General features: G+C 37.2%; 1 protein-coding gene and 1 non-coding gene across 4 annotated transcripts in view; both read left to right on the top strand.

Annotated features, from left to right (window-relative positions):
* The first annotated feature begins 123 nt into the window (after positions 1 to 123).
* LOC132909612 (xaa-Pro aminopeptidase 1-like) overlaps positions 124 to 19,115 on the top strand; it is a 45,896-nt gene continuing 26,904 nt past the window's right edge. Inside the window, exons 1-2 of one of the 3 annotated variants that reach the window (XM_060964532.1) lie at positions 132 to 690; positions 1,747 to 1,980. In XM_060964532.1, coding sequence (XP_060820515.1) covers positions 1,935 to 1,980 — 46 coding nt within the window. In that variant the 5' untranslated portion in view covers positions 132 to 690; positions 1,747 to 1,934. Of the gene's footprint in view, positions 1,981 to 19,115 lie in introns of all 3 variants that reach the window. The other 2 variants (XM_060964533.1, XM_060964530.1) reach the window with 2 other exon arrangements.
* Positions 15,223 to 15,295, top strand: Trnaa-agc (transfer RNA alanine (anticodon AGC)). The gene has a single exon. It is a non-coding gene; the product is annotated as a tRNA-Ala (tRNA).

The raw sequence follows: 19,115 nt of genomic DNA, 5'->3' as shown, positions 1-19,115 counted from the left end.
CTCGGCATTTACCCTAAAGGGTAACAAGGGGGTTCGACTCGTTCGTATTTCAGCCACTTCGACACGCACACGGTTTCCGTTCCCGCCTCCGCGTACAACCTCCGGTTGATCGCCTTTCCGACGAGGATACAAAAATATCGTGAATCCTCGACGACACGCGAAGACGACGAGCGGTCGCGTAGAAGGGGAAGAGTTCGTCGACGACGACACCGACGTCGGTGTCAGTGGAGTAGGCGGCAGAGGAGGAAGAGGCGGAGGCGGACGGAGGAGACGACCGGGACAGAGGATTAGAGAGTGAACCAGTCGCCCTCCTGCCTTTCGTTTCTCCATCGTTCAAACAGCGCTCCAGACATTAACTCCGACGTGTGCATAGACATGTCTCGTCCGTAGAAACGTTGAAACCTCGTGGATCTTGCTCCTCGAGCAAGTGCAGCGTGTCTACTCTACGCGTCCTGGGATAACGAAGTGTCTCACAGCGAAGTTTCCTCGTGACGAGGGGGATTGGCTGTTCGAGGTTCGCGGGCAAACAACAACTCGACAATTCCAAGTGCGTGGCGACGTTCATTTGAGTTGGACCGTTTTTAACACACAATTCCGTCTTCTTTAGTTGAAATCTACCGCAGTGTTTCGTGAAAGTTTTCCGATATTTAGCATAAAAGATTTTCATGAATATATAGCGTGTCATATACCGTACGTATATTTTAAAAGTGTCTCAGTTCAGTTAAAGTAGTTCACTTTTGCGTTGAAATTGATAAACGCAAATAAAAATCAAAGAGGAATTTCGAGGAAGGGAGGAATAAGCCGAATTTAAATAATTTTGTGAAACGTTCGCGATGAATCGTATTTCCGAGCCGCCAAATCGAAGTGTCGCGCCTTTCAACTAAGAGGGGCAGAGTTGTTCTCCGGTATCAGAGGGTTGGTTCCATTCTGTTACAGTTTTAATCGCATTTGCTCGGTCGCTGGTGAACGAACGCGCCACGTGTAGCGTTTCTTTGGATTCCGTGTGCCTTCTTTCAAAATTAAGTACGTACATCGCGTTGTTGTTAACGAATCACGAATGTCCATGCAAATTCTGACTTTTATGAAAAATAACGAATACTCCGTGTGATAATTTCTCTGACAAATACCGAGTACTTTGTACATTTCCTATACTTTTACATTTGTCTGACTGAAAATCATTCTGGCGTGCAAATCAAGGTTTTGAAAATTTGAATTTAGTCAGGCATCCTTACAAGTATCATCTGCCTTTAGTTTCATAATCAATTAAAATAACTTTATCCCCCATCCATACTGCGTTCTAATTTACGTTGCTTTTTATAAATTTTCATTACGCGTTTGAAAACATAAAACTTCTTATAACATCAAACATGGAACGCTATCTCATGAAAAGTAGTCACTGACTCGCATCACAATTACGCGCGTTCTCTACACGTTTACCTCGTCAAATTTTCCACGTGAGCGCATTAATATCCGTAATCTGTTAATCAGTGCAATCGAGATAAGAATCGAAACTTCGAACTAGCGTTCTCGATCGAAGAAGATCGTCGCGTAGTTCGAAGAAACGCGTCGTTCGAACGAGACAGACTCGAAAGGTGTCGAATGCTTTCGAAGGAATTTCTGTGAACGGTTGCTTCGGTACCGGAAGAGGAAGGGAAACCGTGCTGATTGGCCTGCAGACTGTCAGCGATTTGAATCCCGCAACCGGAACGTCGCGTTCCTCTACTCGCGTTTTTCTTTTTTCTCCAGTTTCCCCCTTCCTCAACGTGGTCGGTGCTATTATTGCTGTGCTACCTAAATATAGGTGAGAGCGTACGCTTGACGCAAATCGAAAACAGAACTTGTAAACGTACGTTCGTCTTTTTATTTCGCCTCGGACGCGAGTCGCCGCTAGGCTTTTATCCTCCTGCCCCAGTGTTTCGAAAACGATCGACGCGATGAAGGCGCCGATACATTGGATACTGGTCCTGTTCTGCGCTCTCGGTGAGTAACACGCTCCCCTTTTCTATCGATTATCGCGACAAATAAAAATACGATACTTGAACATATTGTTCGCGCTTCTTTGTTCCATGACATTAGCTGAGAAGTATTTTATTAGAATTTTTCATCGATATAATTATACGAAGGTGTTCATGAATCCGTCAACTATGTTTCTAGTAAATTTCTCTATTTAATCGTTAGTCAGATTAGGCGGAAAATTTTATCTGGCTTCTTTCAATATAACACGGTACAAAGGTGGTAATTTATTTAGAAAGGAAGTTTATTAATTGTGCGATGATTTGTCAATTAATAACGTTAGCGAATTGACAAACATTAGATTAGGTATCGATAGGTAAGTTATGGATTATTATAAACTTCTTGTTTAAAAGTCTCTTTACTTTTCATTCGATGAAGTTGATTAACGAGTTCTAAATAGTTCGTTTAGAAATTGATGGCAAGGCAAAGTTTAATGAGACATAGCTCTAATTCGCCAATTTAAAATAAAATTGTAATAGAAGAACGTCGTCTAGAGCTGCTTTTACGAAGGCAGCGTCTAGAAAAACAGTCGATATTTATTGTTAGCTGCAATTGTACGCTTGCGTTGATAGTTTATTATCGAAGCGAAGGCTACAAGTGCTTCCAGTATACTCTTGGAATAGATGACTTCATATGATTAATCGAAGCGATACGGTGGAATGTTTAAACAAATGTAATGGGGCCTCGATGAAGATGCAAGCTATTTAATAGCAATTTGATCACAATTACACATTCTGATTATTTTTATTGCTTTCTCGCTGCACGTGATGGTATCGATAAAGCGTTTCAGGAAAATACTTTAACGTGCAAGTGAAACGAAAAAGCATTTATAATAATAACAATGTTTTCATATTTTGCGTGAATTTAAAATTTCTTTCAAGAATAGAAAGACACAATTAACTCGAAAATTACTAAAAGAACGAAAGAGGATTAACGACGAAGGTATATCGAGAATTAAAAGTATAGAATAAAAATGATAAAATAAAATATAACAAAGTAAAAAGACGTAGGAAGCAATTTTTTATTTTAGTCTCGTTTCTGAACAGTGTAAAAAAAAACAAAGGTCAGTTACGTAAAAATCTTTGCCATTCCGCGACAGTAACATCGCGTTCTCGATTACGACTTAGTAGAATAGTACCAAGGAAATGTATGAAATACCTCGCATAAATAAGCGACAATCCACTTAACAAATACAAACATACGATACAATACAATACAAACTTAGGAAAACGATAAATTTCAATTGCTCCCGGAAAGCTAGTTTCTCGGGACCAATAATAATAGAATGGCAGCGTGATGAAGGTGACAGGAACTATACAATGGAACATCTAATTAGAAATACGATAGACTTCCAAGGACGAACAGAATCGTAGAATATTTTATATTCTTCCTACGGAGCGGAAGGAGCTACGAAGAAAGAAGAGAAGAAAAAGAAAAAGGTCGAAAAGTGCTTTCAGCCGTCTAAATGTAACGAATGCTAAAGAAAACTTCTCGCGATATTTTCGTGCGTATTAGCAAAGTCTACAAATGTTGACCGTGTTGACAAACTTTCGAATGAAAAGGTCTACGTTCGTCGATAAACCACAACCACGAGCTTTCTGATTAATTAAAGACACGTGGTTCGTACGTAAAATCAGGTTAAGACGCGTTCACATCATATTTCTTGGAGTTTTTAACTATTTCACGAAAGGAATTAAGAAAACGAGTCTTTTTTAAGGATGTTGTATCTCTTAAGAATTTCTTAATGAACGCGTGTAATCTTTTGATTGCACAGCAAGAAAATCGCGCTGTCGACTTATTCGCTAATAAGACGAATTAACAAAATTCCATTGTAACAACTGATAACGATGTTGGTAGAGAAATATCTGAATAGTTGCAAGTAAAGTCTTATGCTATTTTCTATCGAATTCTTAAGAATTTTATTACTTTGTTAGTATGTTTTATGTTGGTATATCAGTTATAATGCGTGGATAGATATACATATATGTAAAAATTAAATCAGCAAGCTTGAATTAAAGATTAAAAGCTTTTCACTTGAAAGACACATCTTTCAATTTCAATTTTTGAAGGGTAACTCATTTGGACGAAAACAAATTGTAAATTGTTAATGTTATCTTTTTGCATCAATTGAAGAGAAATTTCTATCGAACGATCTACCTAAATAACAACGATGATTTACTTTACGAGTTACAGTGAAAAATACATACAAAACCGTAGAAATAGCAATAATATCGTACTACGTTGTTTCAATATTCTACGTTAATCTATTTCGCACGAATACCATGGATGTAGTAGATTTAATTAAACGCTACATCAATATTTTACTTTTAATAGGATAGCAACTGAATTATCTGTGTCTCTAACGTAAATTTCGTCGACTAGTGGAAAGAGCAAACAAAACGAAGGCTGACACGCGCTGGTCAAACCACGTGCATGTTATCATGCTATATCGTCGTCTATGATAAACGTCAGCAAACTGTAGCCTAAGATCCATCGATTGGACAAATGTAATTCTCTTTGTCAAATATTGACGTTGAATCGGATAGGATGTAACGTAAGACCCGAGTAGAGCAAGCGATATTGCGATTTCTGGACGCCAGACGACGGAAAACGGATGTTACACGTGTGAAAATAAACGCGTTTTGCAACCTTGATGGATTATACACGCGTTTGATTATGGTATACGCGATTTTTCTTATTTTCAGAAGTTTCTGGGTCAAGTTAAAGATAGATAGATCGTGGAAGAGAATAAATCAGGGAAAATTAGTACGTCTGTGTAAAATTGTTTCGGCTCGTTCTTTCTTACGCATTAGAGTCCCTTTTGAACGAAAGAATTTCGTACGTGATATACCAAAAAATTGTAAATCAACAGCCATCAGAATATTTTTCTATGAAGTTACATGTTTAAGTAATTTTTCGTTCTTCCTATATTTCTGCTTAAGTCTCGACTTACTCAAAAACATTAGCGTAACATATGGAAATAAAAGCTATTGGATGGCTTTAGAATTATTCTGCAAGAGTATTGCAAGGGTAGTCAAGAATTTTGGCGGATTTTTTAAAACGTGAAAATCTGAGGGAAAGAGGTACTGCGTGGATTTGAACGACCAAGCGTGCAGACGACGTCGGTAAAAATAAGGCTGCAGACGGGTGGCTGAAAAAAAATGATTTTAATCGTGCGAAACAGATTAAAGAGAGGAAGAAAATGGGACGATTTTTCCAACCTGATGGTAAAAGAAGAGCGCGTACCCATATATCTGCATAAATACTCTCGAAAAAATGTAGTAACACCGCTTAAACGATTCGCGGCTGCGATTGCCACAAGTGGCGTGAAGTTCAACGAAAAAAAAATGAAAAAAACAGGAAATAAAAAAGAGAAAGGAAGCGCATACGAAACAAAAAGATGAGAGAAAAAAATATAAACGGAATTGGTCGCCGCGTTGGAACAGTTCCACGTGCATAAAAAAGATAAAAATTCGATTCCGGAAGGACTCTCGATGCAGTTTTGCTACTCGTTCGCCGCGAGAGTCTCGATGAATTTACGTCGACGAGTTTTTTCGTGGCTTGTTAAATCACAGCTTTACGATCGACGGAAGCGATAGTACCGATCCTCTCGGTTGCTGGCCAGGCATAAAAGCAAAAACGCAGAGGGGGAAAAAGAATAAAAATACCGGAAAAGGATAAAGGGAGGTGGTGGATAAACCGATCACCGGATGGACGGTTTGTTCGCGCGAAAATCGAGTTTTACGAGAGCCTGGCCAACGCTAATCCGCCTGTTCGCTATTTTCCCGACGAAAAAAATCGAAAAAAACGGGCTTTCGTCGCGACTTCTGTTAACGCTGCTACTATTAACGAGGATTTATTAAACTGACTAAACAAGAGAGTTGTTCCAGCTTCTCGACGCTCGAGAATCTCTTTACACGCGTCTTTATGTGCTCGCATAAAAGCGAATGATGCCCGCGTATGTGTGGGATTGTGTAAATAAATTGATAAGAATCATTGTGTTCTTAGAACTGGAATTTTTAAAGCTTCCTTTATATCGTTTAACTGGAACATTCGATTACAAGTAAGAAACGACGGAAATCTTTGTATTTTATTAGATACTCGCGATTAAAGTAAACGATTTGTAATAAAACCATTATATTACCATTTCGTGGAGGGTAATCGCTTTGCCTCGCTCAAGAGTCGCTCTTAACTGACAGACGACTCAGTCAACAGATTAGAACTACGACTATCGACTAGCGAATATACTGTGCATGTGTAATTATGACAAAAGTGTTGCTAATTTTTCCACAATTATTCGTATACCTTAATCATTTGGAAAGAAACAAATTTGTGGCGTGTCGTTTTGATGAGTTTGATATATCTAGCGTTAAAATAACACGCAGCGTGTAATAATTGTTCTTTGGTCACATCGTCGCGGAAAAATCCGGGTATATTCCGGGTTCTATCGGACCCACCAGATCGGATCATCTTTCATTGCGAAATTGCACCGTTTGTCGCTTCTGCAAATGTCCCGTGCAAATCGTTACAAAGCTGGTCCCTCGTCATCTGTCATACTTAGCGTACCCACACGCGCGTCGTTTTTTATTAACGAGAAAAACGCGACAAGTGTTTAACTACAGACGTGACACACGTGAGCGAGGTGTTAAATGGTTTTCATCCATCGTTTCAACTTTGTTGCACGTGTAGATACCAACGAACGTATAGCACGGTTACGTGTGAGTTCCTGCAAACATTATTAAGCTTACTTTAACGCGTACAAATTTTATTTCGAACACTGGACACTCGTGGGAATAAAAGATTCGACGTACTAATGGAAATGTCTCTCGCGTAGTTCATCGTCATACAACGTTGCAACTCTGATGCATCGAAAGATCAAAAGTTTGTCTATAGATTGGATATAGCCGGAGGTTATTAGCCAGTTAAGTTCAATGTTACATCCTGTCTGAGTGCGATAGAAGGTCCCAGTACTCCCCAGTTGACTTATGACGTTGCTCAGATAATCTGTTATGATCTCGTCATTTAATTCCGTCGATGTTGTTGTTTTATCGCTTCCGGGTTTGTTGGACAAGCGATCAGACTGATGCAACACAGATGTTCGTTGTCCTTTCACCTGTCTAATTTTAGCGATTCATCGACGTCATTTCTAATTAGAGAATGTCAAGTATGCACATCTGTAGCAACTTGATTTTACGAGTTAAGTAAATGTACGGATTCTCTGCAAGCTCTTCGTTATCTTTAATTAATTGTAACACGTAAGTTAATTAAATCGTAGTTTATTAGTTGAAAGGAAATTAGTTGAAAGTTGCAGCTGGCAATAAGATATTTAAGTTGCTTCGTAAAATTTCGATATTTATTCCGTTCCTCACACTCTTTCAGCTACTCGATCAAATACCAATTTTGAGATTAAGTTGCCACTTTGTGTCGGAGATGAGTTCGGAGATGAACGTGTCAAGGAATTCAAAATTGTTATTTAAACGAAGTTCCATTTAACGATCGACCTGCAGCATGAATCACGTGGCTTTTGTTCGGTCCAACATTTATTCTGCTTTGTTACAGTAACCATGACGGTTCGTTGTGACAAAGATAATCTATGATAAATCATTAAACGATGGAATTACGAAATTTAGAAAAAGCGGAGCGAATCGGTTCGACCTCTGAGAGGTTTCATCATGACGATGAAAAAATTCTTGGATTCTTCCACGGGATAATAATTTATAGGAGATTCGACAATCTGCGGAGTTACGTCGCCTCTAATTTAAGAACCAAGTCAGCCGTGAGAAAGAATTTAGTGAGGGTTGATTTTGCAAAAATCTGTGGAACGCCATTAAGCTGTTGATTTATATTTGCGCGCATCGTCACGCGTGTTTTCGAGAATCCTTAAAAACCAGCTCGGATATATTACCGAACAGATGCACTGGGGATGATTCACGAAATGTACGACTAAACTCGACAACCCCTTTTTACTTTGCATCTTCGTGTATTAACATAATTCTTTGAAGATTCTTTGGTGGTTGAAGGGAGAAAATAGCAGTGCACGTTTTATTCGAATTTTAGCCACTCTTCGACGTGTATCTAAGAGCAACATAAAAGATGACTCATAATGGAAATTTCGAACTTACAAGCTTGAAAAAGGGACTATCGCCCAATTCGACGACTCGACTTTTTCGATCAACGGTATTCGGAGGAAAATTGGCCAATTTTCTTTTTACTTCGTGACGAATACATTGCTGGAAAATATTTGGCGTTCTATTATTCTTCAAGAAATGTAGAATCGAGATTCTTTGAAATTCAATCTCGCAACTTATTCATTGAACAGTACGCTCATCGTAAAATTCGATATTCGTGTTGGAATATTTCCAATCGATGCAAAATATAGAAGAACAGTCACTTTGTTGAAGAAACGCTACAAAATACTAAATGTTCGTTGAATGGAATTATCATTTGTAAAAAGACGTATTTACGTAAATAAATGATCTTACTATTAGTTTACGTAATTGAGTCGCACGATGAATGTCGTTTCCGAAGTGGAAAGTATCGATAGGTGTAAGTATTTTAAACTGAAAGTTTCTCATCGAAATAGACACCGATACATTGCTTTCGGCATCGTATAAGTTTGTTGATTCCAATTTCGTAAAAGCATTTCGAGGCAGTTTGATCAAGTCTACGTCCGTAAAAGAAAATCGTCGAAAACTCCCGTCTCTGCATATTGCGCTCCGAAAGAAATAAAACGTAGATACTTGCAGAATATTTACCAAACCAGACAAGATAACGACGATCTCGACTCTTCTGAACAACCGAATGCAAAAACCAAAACAACCATCCGATGTTTCATCATTTTAACGTCAAACTTGTAACATTTTAGAATTTTACTTCTCTGAAACGCAGAAATTTTATCGTAGGACGAAGATATAAACATAAAACGATTACAAAAATTTAGAAAATTAATTTAAATGTTTAATTATTAGGCGGAATTTGAATTTTTTCAATAACTCGCCGATACGTAATTAATAATTACATATATACATAAATAAAAATGTACGTACTTAAGAAATAATAAAAAAGCAGGGACACTTTTTCTCCTACTAGAGGTGCAAAGAGTTAAATGTGAAGAAACGACATTTATTATGCTAATAAGCAATAATCAACGAAAGCATCAGTTTCTTCGGAGGAAAGACCCCGATTCGGAATCTACTGTGCACATTAATGAATTGGAAATGTACGAGCTTACGAGTTGGAGATCATTTATCAGATTCCATTTTACCTCGCGCGGCCACCGATAAGATAAGCTCCCAAAATGAGATGGAATAATTCACCTGGTTTCGTGTACGAGCCTCTTAATACCCGGCGCTATGCGTCATGCGAGCAGAGAATTTGTGCCCCATTACCTATTAAGTACATTTTATAAAGCTGCCGACTAAATCTTTCATCGTCTGATTTATCATCGCGTCGCTGTGCAACCGGCCTACAATTTATATCTCACGATGTGCGAAAACGTTCACACAATTCGCTTGTAAACGTGTAAGTTACTGCGAGTAGACTTAGGCAAGCCGGGCATTTAAATGACTAAGCAAATTTCTAAATATACAACGCCGGAATTCTTTCGCGCGTGAAACACCAAAAATGTCGCGTAGACTCGTCTTCGTGATAGAACGAAACGATCTACGAGATATCCACGTACCTGGGTAAACGGCACGAGATGGAAAAAAGACGCAACACTATGTTAGGTTGGGTCAGGCTTTCGTAGAACAAAGATTTCAGAAGATAAATTTGAAAGGAATATTCGGAAACGGAGTTTGCAGATGTATGAAATTATAACGATAGTGTTCTTTTGCAAGATGAAGGAATAATTTAATGTTTTATGTGTAGAACGAAGGTAAAAGTTTCTATTGTTCTTGAGGTTGCTACCTTAAAATACCTAGTATGAAAGATGAAGATTATTGCCTTAAAGCTTTAATTATACTTGTTGCATTCGATCATTCGTAGGAATTTTCCAATTTATCGATCCGATTAAAATTCTATTTGCCCGCACCTAACGAGATAATAAATCTACAAAATACCAAATCGCATATATATTTAATACTATTTATTAAACTTTCCACCATTCGTAGAATTATCAATCCTTACTTTAAATTCTAACAGTGAGTCTTTCATATTTGATACGCTTCCACGAAATTAAAGAGTCTGAGAAAATTCGCGTAACATCCTCGAACGTTCTAGACTAAAATTATCGTAAAATTTCAGTCGAATAATTTGTTCAAACACGTTGTAAAATAAATTGAAGAAAATAAAACACCAAGCGTAATGTTACGCCATATGAAGTTCAACTATACAATTTCGATTATGATTGTAACTCCTTCACCTAAGAACACGGACGATGAACCAGGGTATAATTCAATTATTAATTCTTTCAAAATTTCTATAAAAAATGACGAGTTTGTCCAAAAATACGTACATCGAACATATCATCCGCGAACCTTGAATAACACAATGTATAACCCAATAAATCTGTTGGAAATTGCCCCGTGAAATTCGGAACGCGTCAGATAATGCGGCCAAACGGCGGAAAACGAAGCGTAGATGCAAATACGAGTAATGTAGAGATACGGTGGATGAACGGCACGTAACATTCATTATGCCGAAACTGAAACGTTGAATTCAGATTCGATTGGCCGGTGAACGTACCCAAGATATGTAGTTGGTCAGGTTGTACTATAAATAACGGAAGTTTGCGAGCACGTTTCAAAGTTATTCCTATGGCGCCTTGGGTCAGACATGCACTTGACTCGACGATCCTTTTCATGACATAACACCCGCCATGTGTTCTACAAATCTAACCTCTGACCATAACGTTCACCGATTCACCATTATTTTTACGAAGATTTTGTCTCATCGTCTTCGAAGGAAACTCAGTAAGCAATCCGTTTAAGAGAAAGAACGAAATAGACTTCTACGAAGTGGATGAATAAATTTGGAACTCGAATAAGAGATCCAAAGCCACGTGTCTCCTAGTGTTTTCTATTAAAACTGAAATTCGTCGGATTTATTCTTAGAGAAATCATTTCTTCGTATCGTAATATCTAATTCTTTGAGGAACGTGCAACGAAGTTAAAAATACACATCTGAATCGAATTCGGGTAGTTCGACTTATGAAGTAGGAAATTTAGAAATTTCAAATTTTCAAGCGCTCCAACTTTAAATTTCAAATTTCAAATTTATTTGGAAACTTCGTTTATGACTAGAATTAAAAGTTTCGTAAAATGAAATCTGCGATTGAAAGTTCGAAATTTCTGCTATGCGAACGCTACCGTGGATAACGTTAAATAAAGTTAGCGGACCGCTTCGTAGTTCTACGATTATTCTAAAATATACGAAGATCGTTGAATTCTAAATTACATACGAATTTACCGCAGGTCCCGTTCCACAACATTGTATATCTAGTTCACGCGGGATATTCAGTAGCCATACAGCTGTGTCATAATCATTGGCATCGATCACCGTGCTATAACTGAAATCGTTTGGAACGAACGAACCGGTGGAACAAGCACAGTGACTGTGCGCATTTTCTCGTCTGTCGCGCTTTCTCATGGCGGAAATGCAACCGATAAACGTCCAAGAACTGACAAAGGTCAGCCTATGAGTAATATCACGCACGTTTCATCCTCCACGCGAAACGCATAAAAGGAGTTTTATACACAGCGCATCATGCGTGACCATGACCATAATTCAGCACTGAGTTAATATTCTGAAATATCTTCTATGTCTGAACAAACCATAAAATAGTATAATTGTTTCAAACACTTAACGAGCAATTTAAATCGTCGGGACGACTTTATGCAACATTGCTTACGTAATCGCATAATTGCTACCGTATACTTAAATAATGCACGATTAAAAGATTATATTGCCTTAGAAGATATTCATTAAGAGCAATTTAAGTCTAAACGATTCCTCTAACGATATAATAGTCCCATTAATCGAAGCTCGAACGTTTCCTGTAAGTTCGATTTTCAAATCTGTTAGTTCGATTTGCAACTTCTCGTACGTAAACCGATTTAAAATCTATAAATATAATACATCGTATCGGCAACTCGATACACGCTCCTGGCTACAAAATAACAAATTTGTTAGTTCTACGGCTGTTTACATGCAAATAGTTCAGTGAACAGCTCAGTCTTTGAATAGTTGAACGGTGTTAGCCTAACTACAAAAGCTACTCGAAAGCTGGCCAACTATCTATAGTAAACATACCAGAAATTCCTTTGAAAACGCGAATCTCTTCAACTCAGAAGAATACGCATTTTGCGTATCCAGATGAGTTATAAATTTCGGATAAGATCGTTTAGAAATTAAAATTTTTGTTCATCCGTGTAGAAGAAACGTATTGGTAGAAAATTAGTAAAATTAGTGATCGATCATCGATTGATTTCTAATTTATTCTTCTCCCTTGTAATGTTCAATGAGACGATCAAAACGAAGAAAGTGAAATTCTGCCAACGTCCATCGATATCTCTTTATTTATTTTTCTTTGTTTGTCGTTGAAATTGAAGGCGAATCATTGCGTAAGATTTAAAACGATACGATTTGGATCACCAGACGGGCTGTCGAAAGACAATTATCCGGCAGAAATAGCGCCACGTATTTTTACGTACGGATATCCGAAAGTAGACGACGTTACGTCAAAACGGAATTTCTACTGCGAGGGAATATTTCGAACGTTTAAAAGACGCTGCTTCAATTTGAGATTGCTTTAATTTGCCACTGTTTCGCGTGACTGTCATTTAATGTATCTTCATTTACCGCGTAATTTGTTACGGTGGCGATAAATATACAGTACGAAATATTAACCCGCTTGATTTCGTCGTAAATACTGAACATTGTGAAAACCGTAGATGCATCCGTAGCAAGAATCTTTCGATCCATTTTTTCTCAATTAATTTATTCTCGAATTAATTTTAATCAACGCTATAGAAGCTTAATACACTGTCGTACTTATCGATAGAGCTTGCACACTTTTGTGCAAATTTATATTCTCGAGAATATAATTAAAGAAGCAGATCCTCGATAGAAAATTGTTTTATCTACTAATAAGCATTACAAAAACCACTTTAATACTTCGTACTTTCGATATTCGATATATTTCTCTATATCATACGTATTTTCTACGATTCTGCGCTTTCGGATCTCCTACAAATACATAAAAATCCGAGTTCTACTTATCGATAACATCGGTAAATTGCTACGAAATTCGAAAAAACAAAATCAGGGGACAGAAAGGAAACCGACACAGACGTAGAGCGATAAAGAATGGATAAAAAGAGAGGGTGGATTGTGGTATCGGAAAATAAGAGCAAACGGTGAGCAGGGCCGCAGCCATAGAAAGGAGGCAGAACGTAGACGTTTTAAAGCCGTAAAATCCAAAACGTCATCCCCTCCAACTGCGTGTGCGTTACTTTTACGTTAATGAGGGGCAAATTATCGGAAAAGAGGCCTGCTGACGTAGCAGGCTGTCATAGAGTCACAGAGGTTCGCAGGACCTCTTTCTCTCGGTCACACTTTCATCGTCAATATCGACTTTCTCTTTCCGGTACGCCGCCACCTCGAAATCCGATAAACGTTGGCTGACTCTGTTTATGGTTATCGCGAAACGATACTGTTGCGTTCCGTCTACGTCGATGTTCCGATAGAATCGCCTGGAAATCGAATATCAAAGCGATGGAATATCGAGTGCGCGGCCCTGATCGATTACCCACCCCATCCTTATAGCTTCATCCCTTGCCATGTACCCGATGAGCTCTCTTCGACCAGCTGTAATCCCATGTTAAGCCATCCGAGTCGTGATTTTTTAACGACCTGTGCGCCGCTCGTGCGTGAAGAATGAATAGGAAAAAGGATGAGAAATATTCTGAGAACAGAGTTTGAGGGGAAATTCGAAAGGTTCTGAAGGCAGATTGGAAATTTGAGAGTTGGAAAAATTATCGATTTTGGCGTTACAAGTTGGGAACGAGGTAGAGAGATTCCCTAAGTTTAGAAAATAACGCATACGTAGAATATGATCTGAATTAAATATTGGAGGATGTTTTAGTAAATGAGGGTATCGTGTATCGTAAAAATTGATTTTCTTTATTATTTTTGGGATAAAATATTTTTGAAGAAAGTAAGTTGGAAGATGATAGAAAGGAATGTATTTGGTGTAAGTAGAAGTATTACACCATGTACATTATGCTATGGTAAAAATACCAAATAGTCGTGTAAATTAGGAATAAGAGGTGTCATCGTTGCAAGATCAAAAAATTTGAAAATTAATTCAAAAGTTAAATGGCTAATTAAAAGTTATAAAAGTTAAAACTTAAATGGAATTGCTTCTCGAATTTCTCAGACTTACTGGAATTTATCAGTAACTTGGAGAAAGTATAATATACGTGTAATTTACTTTTCTGAGTATTAATTTTATTTTATTTTATCCTATCGTATTAAATAAAGCTCGTTTATTCTTTCTCTTTTCCCGGCAATGTACATGTCTCTTATTTTAGTGCGATATTATGTGTGGGATATTATGCACAACATTCCATAAAAACCTGCAAGCTCGTCACTTAAATTTTTCAAAGTTGACTAAAAATGTTCAAGAAAAATAGTAGCTCGCACATAAGAAAATTAACAGATAATCTGACAACGAGTAGTACTTGTGCTATAACGTGTATATACGAAGTTCATCCTCTTCCACCATTCTGCAATCCTGTGAACGAAGTGGCGCCATGTGGTCAAATGAGAAAGCAAACGAAATAAGTGGGGGATGAACCGAGCGACACATGTTGCGGGGCAACTAATTTGATTCTAAAGCATTCTTATAACTCTTATAAAATTGTACCATAACGTAAAATTACTGCTTGCTTTAATAGAATTTTATATGCGGATTTAAAGCAGCGTTGCTTTTTTGTGTTTCTTAATACGTTTTTAACATTATAAAAAACGTAAGAAACAAGTCTTTGTTTTTAAAAATAGTTCGTAGATGACTTGAAGGTTATACTATTAGTAAAGAACATTACGAGAGAGTGGATAAAAGGTTGATTACGATGAAAAATTATTTCAACGTTAAAAACTAACTTTGTCTATCAGAATGTTTTAGTTTATTGTGAAAAATAATGAAATTTATAGTTGTTAATTTAAATTGCGGCATCGAGACGCGGGAAAGACAAGATTTTGATAAGAGGGGGCGTAGCTCAGATGGTAGAGCGCTCGCTTAGCATGCGAGAGGTACCAGGATCGATACCTGGCGCCTCCAAAGTTTAATTTTTTTTTTATTTCATATTTTTTTTTTCCTAAATTATTTCTATTTTTCAATCTTATCTTTCAAAAGAAAGAAAAAGATTTAAGTACATTTATTTGCGTTCTACCTCTCATTATCGCCACAGGAAAAATGTTTAACAAGGCAATATTCGATATTATTATCCCTATGTTACCAAAAACAATTTCTTTCCTACAAACAGATATTACCTTATTTGAGACGCGCGATTTGTAAAATATTTTTTTTATTGTAAAGTATATCGCGCCATCGATTTTAAAATTCTTATAAAAATATTTTCAATTAAAACTATTCTATCGCCACATATGTTCATGTAAATTCATATATTTTTCGTTTTATCAATACCGAGAAACATGTTATTCATTCACGAGTCTCGTAGAATTCGATGTAACAAATAGAAAGTTATGAATGGGATGATTGACGCTCGAAGAATAAGAACAGACCAGCTACGGAGTACATAGTGATTTTGTAGTAACGCGATATGGCATGTGTGTACACTGTACACACATAGCCAGGTATGTATAGCGTTTAGACGTTCCTCGGAGCGCTGTCCTAAGCTCGTTTAGCTCCTGTAGCTACCTCTTCGGTCAATCTGCTTTCCGGTTGATTCTAAACCATGATTTACCAACAACTGGCAGAGAAACTAAATAGTACTAGTTCGTTTGTTCACGTATCCATCCTAATCGCTTTTCTAATCGGCACACTCAACCTCGTGACCACGCTCTTTCAAACTTGTTATTGCAAACCTGACGCACTGGTATACCTGTTGATCTTATCTATGTTAGATCACGAGTGAACGTAGTCTAAAGTAACACATACATTATACTTATGTATCAATAGATGGAATTTTTATTCATTGATTATTATTATTGATTATTATTATTATGTATTCGTTATTTATTCAAATATAAATTTGTTAATTTGTTTGGTGAAATTCATTTTTCACGAAGTATGTTTATTAACGATGAAATTTATCTTTGTCTATTAATTATTAACAGGTAATGGATATATTTATCATCTACTACTCGTTATTTATTTATTAGTAATACGTCAGTTTGTTACTTTCTGTCATGATACCTGCAATACGTACAGTTCTGTTCTAATGATAAATTAGTAGCTTGAGAAAGATATTTTTACAATCATATTACATAAAAAGAAAGTACTTGAATAATCGTGAGTTTTACGCACGTTACATTACGATCCTAATATATAAAGTAATAGAATATCTAATATATAAAAAATATACAAAATAAATTAAAATTTAAAAATTCTCTAAAGTAAACTCTGATAATTGACAAATATTCTATTAAACAATCCGTTTCTCTTGTTTCCATTACTTATGTTGGTATCGACACTCGAAGAATTTAAACCGATGTGCAATATAATTTGTATTTTATTTATAATACATTCTCTATCGTAGAAACTAAATAGAAAGATAGTGGTTTCGTACATCGGAGCGTCATCCACCCTCGCAGACTTCTGTGATCCTGGTTTCTAGCCCGATCTATGTTCTCAGAGCCATTGTTCGGATGCGGTCAAGCGTCCTTTACAAAGCACTCTGCGTGATCAAGTGACCACTATGCTATACTTTATACCTACACAATAAAACACCATGAAACACATCTTTCGTTCCTTTATTCCAATCTTCCTCGTTCGACCTCTACCCTCAATTAACCTTACATCCCACAAAAGCGTAGCCCAAAATTCATCATCGAACGAATCCAATCCGCCCAACTTATAACTTTCTGCCATTAAAATAATTACGAAAAATTAATACCTTGAAAATTTACCTTCAAAATTTACCTTCAAAATATACATTTAACACGTTGAAGCATTACATCCGACAAAATATACAATTTTATAACATATATTCCAGACATGTTAAAGTAACATGTTAAAGTCCTTTCGACCGCTATCAGTTCGAAAGCAGAATTCAAATTGTCGAATTTGTAATTTTCTTTACAGGAGTAATTAAGTATACTTTCAAAGGTTTTCTAACATCTTACACGTTAAAGCTTCAAATTTAAATTTAAGTCTAAAACATATAATTTCACTGTATCTGTCTGTTTAAGAATAAATTCTCTTCGCTTTAATGTTACTTGCTTTTGTCCGTCACTTTGGTCCAATATCTCGCGTTCTACAGTAGAAAATACTCATAAACCCTCGTTTGACCCGGTTAGGGCTGAAGAAAGCTATAATAAAAGGATCGTCGTTCCAGATGCTTCGTGCAACCCTCTTTTGCCTCGTGTTCTCCTAGTGCTGCGCATGTTTTTTCTTTGTTCAACGTTTCAAAATTTACCACCCTTTATCCGTACGTATATACGCGTGTCGTGCGTCCACAAACGAACGTCCCCCTTGGCAAGGAAACGCACACCACACGAAGCTACGTACGCTGTCACACAAAGCAACAGCGAACACGTTCTGCAACCCTAATAATGCGTGTGTAGATAAGATGACGTAATGTGCGTGCCACGTGTACCTGTCGTGAATGGAAATGCGTTTCCGGGGACACGCGCCTCCGATTGATATGTGCACGCCTTTGCGATTTATTTTATGTTATCGTAGTTATGATATATATCGGTTACAAAACTTGCGGATCTGCGAGTTTCTCTCTGAGAAAGATTTGTGCAACATCGTGAAATATTTTAGACGCGATAACGTCTTAAGGTAATGGTAAATTCAACGAGTACTGAGACGTAAATAAATAATGCTAATGAGCATCTAGTAACGATGTAACTCGGTTTATCAATTTTCTTGGAATCGCTATTTTTAATGAAACGGTGAGTGCGTTCGCAGAAAAAGGAATTAATATCGAAGCAATGACGTGAGAATATGTACAGTGCTAATATCGAACGACATTAAGGGCGGGTATACTCTGTGAAATAAAATATAGCCTAGAATGTTAAAAGAGGCTATGGGAATATATAAAATTGAAGAAATATCCATTTAAGAATTAATAATTTCAGAAATATTAACCGATACCAGTCGTCGGCGTAACTCTATAAAATTACGAAATCTACGAAATTATTAGTTTAATCTGTTTGAAATTAACTGCTCGCTGAGAAAGTGTCTAACATGTTGGAAGATTTAGACTCGATCGTTTCTTCTCTTAAAAGTCCACTATTTTTCTAATTTATTAACACGTCCGTATTAAAACTCTATTATATAATTATCCACAACTCGAGATGGAATTTAACGTAACAAAAATTCATTTGTTCGCCGTTATTCATTTTTAGAACTGTTGGACTTGAGGAGTTTCTGGCTTAAGGAACAACCTGCCTGTCGTCCTTTGTTCGTATATAATTTATTGCATACAATTCACACGTTTTAAAATTTCGTACGTGTAAAAGTACAAGAACGACAAGTGCAAATATGTTAAACCCGCAAAACAAATAAATTCAATTGGATAGGTACGATAACGACTGAACTTGGAGGAAAGGGTGTTCGGCGTGCACGCGAGGAAATATTTCGAGGAAACGGATGTCGTGTGTGACGTATCTCGAGGATGCTCGTTGTTTATGCGTCCCTTGCACAGTTGGACCGTAGTCAGGCTTTGGCTTCACCACCAAAAAGGAGTAAAGGAGAAGCCACAGGAGCAAGGCGGAGATCATGCTTCCCCGATAACTCACGTTCGTGCAGCAGTGCGTGAGCCTAACCCAGTCTGCAAAGCGCGGTGAAGTTATGGTGGTGCCACGTACAGCGTACAGTGCCGACTAAAACCTTCGCACGCGAATTAACCACGAGATTAATCGGTCTGTCGCGGTTGCTTTGCCGTAAAAGTTCGATAATCCATGACACC

Source organism: Bombus pascuorum, chromosome 8 (assembly GCF_905332965.1).
Source record: "Bombus pascuorum chromosome 8, iyBomPasc1.1, whole genome shotgun sequence".
NCBI lineage: Eukaryota > Metazoa > Arthropoda > Insecta > Hymenoptera > Apidae > Bombus > Bombus pascuorum.
This window is presented reverse-complemented; position numbering and strand designations above follow the sequence as displayed.